General features: G+C 41.7%; 2 protein-coding genes across 2 annotated transcripts; both read left to right on the forward strand.

The window, feature by feature from the left end:
• Positions 1-842: 842 nt before the first annotated feature.
• On the forward strand, positions 843-4,284 carry gdf2 (growth differentiation factor 2). The gene is made up of 2 exons (XM_086016952.1): positions 843-1,325; positions 2,269-4,284. The coding sequence occupies exons 1-2, from the start codon at positions 968-970 to the stop codon at positions 3,165-3,167; spliced, it is 1,257 nt and encodes a 418-aa protein (XP_085873078.1). The 5' UTR covers positions 843-967; the 3' UTR covers positions 3,168-4,284.
• A 1,228-nt stretch (positions 4,285-5,512) lies between these two features.
• On the forward strand, positions 5,513-9,378 carry rbp3 (retinol binding protein 3). Its single transcript, XM_086017303.1, has 4 exons — positions 5,513-6,800; positions 6,869-7,059; positions 7,915-8,057; positions 8,664-9,378. The coding sequence occupies exons 1-4, from the start codon at positions 5,607-5,609 to the stop codon at positions 8,987-8,989; spliced, it is 1,854 nt and encodes a 617-aa protein (XP_085873429.1). The 5' UTR covers positions 5,513-5,606; the 3' UTR covers positions 8,990-9,378.
• The last annotated feature ends 395 nt before the right edge of the window (positions 9,379-9,773 follow it).

Consider the following 9,773-nt stretch of genomic DNA (forward strand, 5'->3'; position numbering starts at 1 on the left):
CCTCCCACCAGAACCTGCTGTCCCGTCTTCCATCTTTATGACACACACAGTTTTGTTATGGGGGCAACAAATACAAATAGTGTGAAATGTTCTCATGTCAATCAATAGCCAGTGTCCAACTTGGGCTGGTCATGTCAAAGTTGTTTAGTTAGAAGAAAAACAAGGGCTTAGTCATGAAACAGAGGGATTTTGAAACATGAATATATCCATGTGCAGGCTCAATGTCAGATAAATGATTGATTCTTTTGGTAAAATATATGAAAAGCATCAGTATGTTATGGTGTATCATATGTATATTTCAATTACTGAGGGAGAGTCAGTAATTAACGGCTCGGTCCATTGCCTGATAACATAATATAATTATAAAATATAAATCATTATATTTTGTTGAATTGCCCAACTTAAAAGTGCAACAAAGCAATACATTCGGCTAAATGAATCTCCTCAACTCACTTCCACGCCTAAGCACGAAAACACTTAATAGTTGAGTTTTCCAGGTTTAAAAATGAAATTTGTGAATACATCAATTTGCGAAAGCCAAACTGCAGCTGTGTGAATGTCCACTGACTGTATGGCTTCCAAGTCGTGAAACTGGCAACTAGGGTGCTAAAAAAAATGCACGTTGGGTTTCTTTTAATAGACTTTTTCTTTGCTATTGTTTCCGCTGGCCTTGACACTTTCACCCTGTGCGCAAGTAACCTCGCCTGTTCCAGGACCACCCTCATTATCACCGTCAAGTGTTTACACTGTCTTCATTAGCGGCCAGCCCTCCAATGATAACAAAGCTTAAAAGAAGCCATCAATGGCGGTGATAAGCATGGCCGTGCTACTATTTTGGTCAACACTAGTCCCCCCTGTATTTACTCTTGGGAGCATGGGAGTGGACATCACTGCTATGGTCCTTCCACTGGGAATCTCCTTTGTCCAACTTTGCCGTCACAAAAGCTAGCAAGTGGTTTGTTTGAAAATGCACAACTCCAGGAGGTTCTTGTTCCAGGTGTGTTTGAGTCTGGTGCTTTCCACAGGCTCTTGCACCTGCAAGCCGCTCGGGAACGACATCCACGGCGACAATGACCTCGAGGGATTTTACTCGCAACACTCCACACAGGAGGACCTTCGAGAGGAGGAAGACGCAGACTCCAGGATGGCAAATCTCCTCGGAACCATTAAAGAAGACTTCCTGAGGAAACTCAACCTTTCCGATGTACCTCAGGAGCAGGGGAAAATTTACCCGCCTCAGTTCATGATGGAGCTCTACAACAAGTATGCTTCAGACAGCACTGCGATCCCTCAGTTCGATGTTATTCGGAGCTACAATGTCCAAGGTACGGTGGGAAAGCTTTAGTAAAAGTCTAAATTGCAGCACTTGCAGCAAAAATAGAGGTAAACATTTGTGTTGTCCCAATAAATGGGCGCATTCCAACAACTTGTCTAAAGCTCTCATGCTTCACTGTAGGCACTGATGGCACATCATCGTGGTGAAAAGTAGAAAATGTACTCCTAAATGTTGACCTTTTGTCCTTAAACTGCAGTACAGTAGTAGTTTGTATTAATAAATTTCCATTTAAATATAAAATATACCATATTTATCTAATTTGGTTTCTACCCAAGAAGTCATACATGTATTTTAGAACATTTTATTAAAAATAGAAATAAATATTGTATTCTTTCATTTCTTTGTCACTAATATGTAGCATGGTAGTTCGCTAGCACAAAGTACCATGATGTACAATGGCGTTTCCATCCGTTTCTTTCAGGATTCATTTTATACCGATTAAAGTGGAAGTAAACCCCCCAAAAAGTATTTTACAAAAATATGTTCTCTGAACGTCCCTCGTCAAAACATGGCATTCTGATTAATACTGCGTTTGTGGAATATGAGTTAAACAGCAAAATCCACCCGTTTTTAGCCATCTCAGGGGCAGGCCATTTTGCCACTTTCGTTGTGGCCTGAGCCCTGAGTAACTGTGATGTCATTTTCAGTTGACAGCAAATGACAAAATGGCCCCCCCGTGACATGGACAAAAATGGGTGGATTTTACTGCTCAACTCGTATTCCATTAGAATATAGAACATATTATTGTAAAGACGTTTTTGAGCTTGACTTCCCCTTCAATTAATTGGAAAATTCGGCAGTCTGATTGAGGACTGGGAACCCCTAAAATTCTAAAATACATTCTCATATGTTGCCATAATGGTTTATCTGCATGCACCGACTAGCCACATGTTTAGCAGGACTCCTCTGATCTGTCCCTATCTCTCTGCCAGAAATCACAAATTCTGTGACAAACGGCCCAAAGTCAAGACACAGGCTGCTGTTTAACATCAGCCTACCGAGTCATGAAAAGGTCATCACAGCTGAATTACAACTCTTCTTCCTCCCGGATGCCAAGTCAAGAGTGACCTCCCACAGTCTCACGGCATCTGTCAATGTCTACAAAACGGATTGCGGCGGTTTGGAATTCAACCCGCAGCCTCTGGCTTGCAAAGAGTTGACCGGTTATCAGAACATGTGGGTGACGTTGGATGTGACCTCAGCAGTGCAGGACGCAGTCCTGTCAGGCCATGGGATAACTGGATTTGAAGTCGTGGTGGACGGAAACGCCTGTGACGACAAAGGTGGCGGTTTGAGCTTGAGCCTTTCAGTGGGAGATAACAGCTCAGCAGCTTTGATCGTCTTTTCAGATGACCTTGGCAGCAGGAGGCGGGAGGCCAAGAAAGAACTCAGAGAGATGATCCTCCATGAAGAAGAAACCATTTTCCACTCAGAGACCAACTGGAACTCCGAGGATCATTTCGTCAACCAGATTCCCGGAGCTCAGTATCGTCGCAAAAGGAGAAAGGCGGAGCGGGAATACTGCAGGCGAACATCTCTCAGGGTCAACTTCAGGGACATCGGCTGGGACAGCTGGATCGTAGCGCCCCCGGAATATGACGCCTTTGAATGTCGGGGTTTGTGCTACCACCCGCTGACAGACGAATCCACCCCATCCAAGCACGCTCTTATCCAGACGCTGATGAACATCCGGAACCCCAAGAAGGCCAACATGGCATGCTGCGTCCCCATCAAACTGGACCCCATCACAATCATGTATCGGAAGAATGGACTCATCACTATCAGATACTTGTATGAGGAGATGAAGGTGGCAGAATGCGGATGCAGGTAGTCAGAAAGACCAACTGTGACAGTACAGCTGTTATTGTTATTATTAAAACCGTATTTATGGTGTCCTGCTATTTTATGAATGTAAATAGAGTGTTCAGTAGTCAACAGTACATTGCCACTTATAGGACCTGGCCAATTAATAGTTACTGTACATAGTCCTGTATAGTACATCTGTTTCTTTTACGATGCGGATATTATCAGAAATTATGGAGGATGTTATACATTTTATGATTAAAAGATGACATAATACAGAAACAAAGAACTGTGCCAAATAATCACTTTAAAAAGTATGGTTTAATTCTGACACACCCCTAAAATAAAAAAAGGTCTTTAGGACTGAGTTAAAACTGAGAGCTTCTACTGTATTAATCACTCTCGGACTGTTCATGCATTAAATAAATCGAAACATTGGAAAATTATGTATCACTTGTGGTCTATGAAAAAGATTGAGATGACAGTATCTATCGTTAATGTTTTCATTGCTGTCAATTTTGTATTGCCTAAAAATGGTCATTCATTGTCACAATGTTTCGATAATATATTGTAGTACTGTATATCATGTATCAGGACCATAACCCTAGTGATTTATAGTCAAACCACACGGGAGGGGGTTGGATGATGAGGAGTGAAATGCGGACTACTCCCTGGACTGATCACCAGGAAACTGGAGGTTGATTAGTAATGAGTAGAAATTGAGCCCAAGTCACCCACATAAGTGAAACACCGAACTACTGAATGTGGTAGACAGAAAGTTTAGAGATGCAAAGGCTATAGATTGTGGTTGGCTAGAAGATTACTGCCTCAATCAAATAAACTCGAGATAAAATATTACTGTACTGATGTCAATATGTGAACAACCACAGATGCCAAAATGAAAACAAACCAATCAACTGTTGTTTTATTAAGTTAGTTCAATCTCTCAGGAGGCTAAAAATCTTAACAGATTAGCAACTGTGACGGCTGCATTCTTTACCTACTGAGACGCTAATTAACTAAAAAGATTATCCACGCTCCGAGAGTAGCTTTAGCAGTAGAGAGTATGTGCGCATACTTATCCCTGAATATTTTGGGGTTCAGGCTAATGTGAGAAAATGTGCATAATAAATGTGTACATTATGGTCTCGTCTCATTTGTGTTTTGTTATTCAGTACATACAGGCAAGGTTGAAAACAAGTCATGCGTACTGGTGTTCTATCAAATAGCGTGCGTTACGAAAGTCAAAGTGATATCAAAGGTTAAGGGAAGATTAGTAGCATTTGGATAAAGAGTGTTGCTCCATAAGACATGTTTGGATCAAGATCTCGGTGGTCCTCATCTGAAGCCTAACTAGGTTCTGTAAATTCTGTCGACTAAAGTAAGAAGTTCACAACAGAGCAAGTTAACTTTGTTTTCATTTCCACCGAGAAAGAACAAGTGATTAAAAGCAGCTATGCCACATGTCTACAAACACTCAGCTATGAAGTGACCCAGACGCGACCACTTAACTGTACCAAAGTGCACCACGGCCGTGAGCTTTCATAATATGCAAGTGTGATCAGGCTTTCAAGCATATTTGAGTGCTTAAAAGTGTGCGTTCGGGGGGAATTTTTGTTTATTTACTAGAAGGGACATTGTCATTGTCAATTGATTGCTATTGTAGCTCACCACAAAGATGTTTTGAATTGAGGCTTTTTGCATTCAAAGTTTCAATTTTTGTATTGGTACCACAGTTTTCTATACATTGGGTCAAAAATGACCACAAGCACTTTCTATAGTATTCAAAAAAAAGTTTGATTTATATATCAACTGTGACTGACAGGTATACATTTACTGTTGATCCACACACCTAAAAACAAATCCCATACAATAGCAAGATTTATTGTTTTTGCATGATACAGAAATCATTATGCATGATCATTCTGTCTGTTTTGTTGTGTTCTGTTGTACTTTTGACCAGCAGAGGGGGACAAGGCGCCATAAAAAAAAACAACAACAAGCATGGCCTCTTACAAGTTGGTACATGTGTACTGTACTGATAATGAAACAAAGATTAGAATAATTTTCCTTCTTTAGAATGAAAGCCATTTCAAAATATTCAGGGTATATCATTTTCTACAGATTTCTCCACAGTTAATATCTTTTTATATGTGCACTCACTTTCTGATCTACTATTCAACTCAAATGACACTGCTAATTTGGCATAGCTGCTCAAAACACCTTGTTTAAATTTACATACAGTATCTTTAGAAATGCTTCCCGGTTTCTACGCCCACTTGGTGCGCGTGTTATTGCCTTACAAAAGGTATAATACGATTAAAGGTTTATTGTGGTCTAAATCCTCTTAGGAGTGTGCTAACAGAATTTGTGCAGCCATAACAGAGGCATTTGACAAAGGACCTCTTCGCAGGCAGAGGTCCGTTTACCGGCTGCACTCATCTTCAGTGTGGCCAAGTTGGCAAAAATGGCAAAGGCTCTGTTCGTGGTGCCGTTTCTGGTCATTTTAGGAAATGTTGCATTCATCAATGCTGCGTTTCCTCCAAGCCTTATCGTGGACATGGTAAAGATTGTCTTAGATAATTACTGCTCGCCAGAGAAATTGGCAGGGTTGAAGGAGGCCATCGCAGCAGCCAGCAGCAATACAGAGATCCTCAATATCCCAGATGGTGAGTCTTTGTCTCGAGTCCTCAGCGCTGGACTCCAGACCACAATCAATGACCCACGCTTGAAGATCTCCTACGAGCCAGACTTCATCCCTGTAGTTGCACCGCAAATGCCAGACCTGCCCCCTGAACATCTTGCCGCCATGCTCCAGAATGCCATTAAGCTGGACATATTGGAGGGCAACATCGGGTACATGAGGATCGATCACATCCTCGGGGAGGTGGCTGCTGACAAGATTGGCCAGATGCTGGTAGATTTGGTCTGGAACAAAGTCCTTCCTACTTCAGCTCTAATCTTTGATTTGCGCTACACCATCAGCGGGGACATCACGGGACTCTCCTATATTGTTTCGTACTTCACTGCAGCCGAGTCTGTGATTCTCATCGACAGTGTGTATGACCGCCCTTCAAACACTACCACTAAACTGTTGTCGATGCCCAAGCTGTTGGGCGAGAGATACGGCACAACCAAACCTCTCATCATCCTCACAAGCAAGAACACCAAGGGCATTGCTGAAGATGTCGCGTACTGCCTCCGGAACCTGAAGAGGGCCACCATTGTTGGAGAGCAGACTGCCGGAGGCTCGGTCAAAGTAGATCAAATTAAAGTGGGCGACACAGACTTCTATGTGACTTTGCCCACCGCAAAGTCCATTAACCCCATCACTGGTTCAACCTGGGAGAAAACAGGCGTCACCCCTGATGTTAAAGTCAATGCAGAGGATGCCCTCGCTACAGCCATCAAGATAGTTCAACTCCGCGTCCAGGTGCCTGCCATCATTGAGGGCTCGGCAGCCCTGATTGCTGAAAACTATGCCTTTGAAGAGAGCGGTGCTGATGTTGCAGCAAAGCTGAAAGGGCTCCTTGAGAATGGCGACTACAGCATGGTTGTCTCGAAGAGCGACCTTGAAGAGAAACTGTCTGCAGATCTGAAGACCCTATCTGGAGACAAGAGCCTGAAAACCACAAGCAACACAGCAGTCCTGCCACCCATTGTAAGACCCCAAAGCACTGGCTGATATTTGTTGTCATCTTTGAAAATACTGCTTGTCTGTCTTCTCAGAATTATACTCCAGAGATGTACATTGAGCTCATCAAAGTCTCCTTCCACACGGACATTTTCGAGAACAACATTGGCTACCTGCGTTTTGACATGTTCGGAGACTTCGAGGAAGTCAAGGCCATTGCCCAGATTATTGTGGAGCACGTTTGGAGCAAAGTCGTCAACACTAACGCAATGATCATTGACCTCAGGTGGGCAGTTTTTGGCCAACCCTTAGTAGCTTTTCAAAATGTCTGTCAGGATGAAGATGATCAACTAACATGATTGTAGGTATAGATATACTGTACATAGGTGTACTCAAAAAGTACATGTACTATTCTATTCGTGGAGTGAGATTGGCTATTGGTAGTGCATTATCACTCTATTATCATCACTGCTTTGTGATTTAACACTGTTAAATAGTTTTGTCATCCACCTTCATCTGGAAGCATGTAGTGGTTCACACAGCCAAATTCCATGTAGTTGCGATTAAATTACGAGTCTAATTTTACAACTTCCTTCTGACCAACTGATGATAAGTCAAGGGTATAGTGCACCTTTTCAACTCGGGATAGGCTCCATCCCATTGGTATTGGCATGGTTCACACAAACAACTTTCGTGTAGTCGGTTGGGATTGGACTATGACTCCACTTTCACGATTGTCCAGTGATTGACTCACGACCGGTCTAGGGTGCAGTCTGCTTGCCCCCGATGTCTTTTGGGCTAGACTCAAGTCCATTGGTAGTGTCATACTTCCAGTGAACGTTCGCTGTTATGAGCACTCAACAAGAAAATACTCAAAGATGCGCATATAAATGCGCTGCTTTGTAAGAGTGCTTGAATCCAAGAAATTAGCTGTTCTCCTACAACAAAATCTGAGTGGGTGTATGACAGGCCCCAAATCGGAAAAGGGAAAAGGGAGCACAACTAAAGCATTTAAGATGTGATGCTTAAAACCACTTGTAAGAATTATTCTGTAAAACTATCTTGTCTTACTGTACAGACAACCCATGATAACTTATTACTGAATCATACTTATCCTTCTGACCTGTAACTGCATTTGCAGGAACAACCTTGGTGGGCCTACAACTGCGATCGCCGGTTTCTGCTCTTACTTCTTTGACGCCAACCAGCAGATTGTACTGGACAAACTGACAGACAGACAGTCTGGCACCGCTACAGAACTCCAGACACTGCCTGAACTCACGGGTAATTGGATATGGCATCGGGCCATCACCTTTTAATGCTGCTCTGTGATATGGTACTGCTTACCTGGATTCTTGACTAATGTGTAAGGTTTTTACTGAGATCCTTGACATAGAGTCCTCCTGTGGTTAAACTCTCAAATCTAATGACCCATTGATAGTCCTTTTTCTCCTCAATTTCCAAACCAGTAATTCATTGAAAACCACAGGTGGAAAAAAAATATTCACAATCTGTACTTGATTAAAAGTACATGTATGTGGGGGGGGAATAATAACTACAAGAGTCGAAGCTATTGATACAACTCCTTCACTTAAGAAGTGGTGAAAAAGCACGTTTGAAATGTACTTAGGTAGAAAATTAACTTTTTTTTTTTTTTTTGTCAATTTCAACAGCTTGGGACAAGGAGAGAAAAAAAGAACATTTCGGCTAACAAAATAGTTTCAATCTTATTAAATTTCATTGTGCTTGTACCAAGAAAAAAAATATTAGCTACCATTGACTCAGGCAAATAAATACTCCAGTAAAGAGACCTGAAAAATGTATTTACGTACGGTAACCGTATTAATAATTGATTACTTCTCACTGTTAAACACTTCTTGTTTGATTCAGGTACAAGGTACGGGTCCAAGAAAAGTCTGATCATCCTGACAAGTGGAGCAACAGCCGGGGCCGCAGAGGAGTTTGTCTTCATCATGAAGAGGCTCGGCAGGGCTATGATAGTGGGAGAGCCCACATTTGGTGGATCCCACCCGCCCAAGACCTTCCAAGTTGGTGCTAGCGACGTCTTTCTAAGCATCCCCACAGTCCACTCTGACGCTAGCTTGGCGCCAGCCTGGGAGAGAAGCGGCATTGCACCTCACATACCCGTCTCGGCGGCGGCAGCCCTCGAAACAGCGAAGGGCATTTTAAACAAGCACTTGGGCGGTCAGAAGTGAATGGTGTGACAATAAAAGGTTCCCTTTTGCTTTGACAAAATTGTTGGCTATAGACTTCTTCAAAGAGAAAGACGAGAATACTATTTTATTTTCACCTACTTAGTCTACATAGACCAACGTTTTGAAACAGCATTTGGTGGCAGTTTTTATTTCATTGCGCATGACAACATGTTAAAAACTAACCTTGACTAAGGTTGACATTGTTGCTTTTATTTCTTATTGAATACTTTAAATTGGGAATGTTAAACTCTAATCATTTTCAGCTATTGTGTGTTGAAAACACTGAATGTCCACTTTGTCCATTCTGATGGTAAATTTACTGTGTATGATGAAAACCTACTCGGCCCAATGTTCCTGTGGTGAGACCAAATAAAAAAATAATAATCAAATGTGTGTTGGCTGTCTTTTGAACTATAAATGCTTCATAACATTTGAAGGGGTCACTTTAACGTTCAGCTCGCATTCATAAATAAGATTCAGTGCTTTTTGTTTCCATTAACAATATAAAATAGAATCATTTATTGTCAAGGTGTACAACCCTTCTCACCGCATGGTAAAAAAAAATAATAATAAAATTAGAATAGAAATACCTAAGAATAAGTAGAAAATACCTTAAAACGAACACAGAAATATCTAAATCAATAGTTGATGATGACTTCAGTCTAGCATTACAATTTTACGTTTTGCAATTATAGTCAGTGTTCTGTTTGCATGGCACGGCAAACACTCAGGAAATAAGTCTATTTTACTTTTGTTTCACAATAGAATCAGCATTCCTCATTAA

Source organism: Filicampus tigris, chromosome 19 (assembly GCF_054856515.1).
Source record: "Filicampus tigris isolate MCC_2025a chromosome 19, RoL_Ftig_1.0, whole genome shotgun sequence".
NCBI lineage: Eukaryota > Metazoa > Chordata > Actinopteri > Syngnathiformes > Syngnathidae > Filicampus > Filicampus tigris.

Excerpts from the sequence above, each read along its gene's own strand:
- gdf2 (XM_086016952.1), top strand. The coding sequence starts at position 968 with ATGCACAACTCCAGGAGGTTCTTGTTCCAGGTGTGTTTGAGTCTGGTG. Across the intron at positions 1,326-2,268 it reads TCGGAGCTACAATGTCCAAG|AAATCACAAATTCTGTGACA; the intron begins GTACGGTGGGAA and ends TCTCTCTGCCAG.
- rbp3 (XM_086017303.1), top strand. The coding sequence starts at position 5,607 with ATGGCAAAGGCTCTGTTCGTGGTGCCGTTTCTGGTCATTTTAGGAAAT. Across the intron at positions 6,801-6,868 it reads CAGCAGTCCTGCCACCCATT|AATTATACTCCAGAGATGTA; the intron begins GTAAGACCCCAA and ends CTGTCTTCTCAG. Across the intron at positions 8,058-8,663 it reads GACACTGCCTGAACTCACGG|GTACAAGGTACGGGTCCAAG; the intron begins GTAATTGGATAT and ends TGTTTGATTCAG.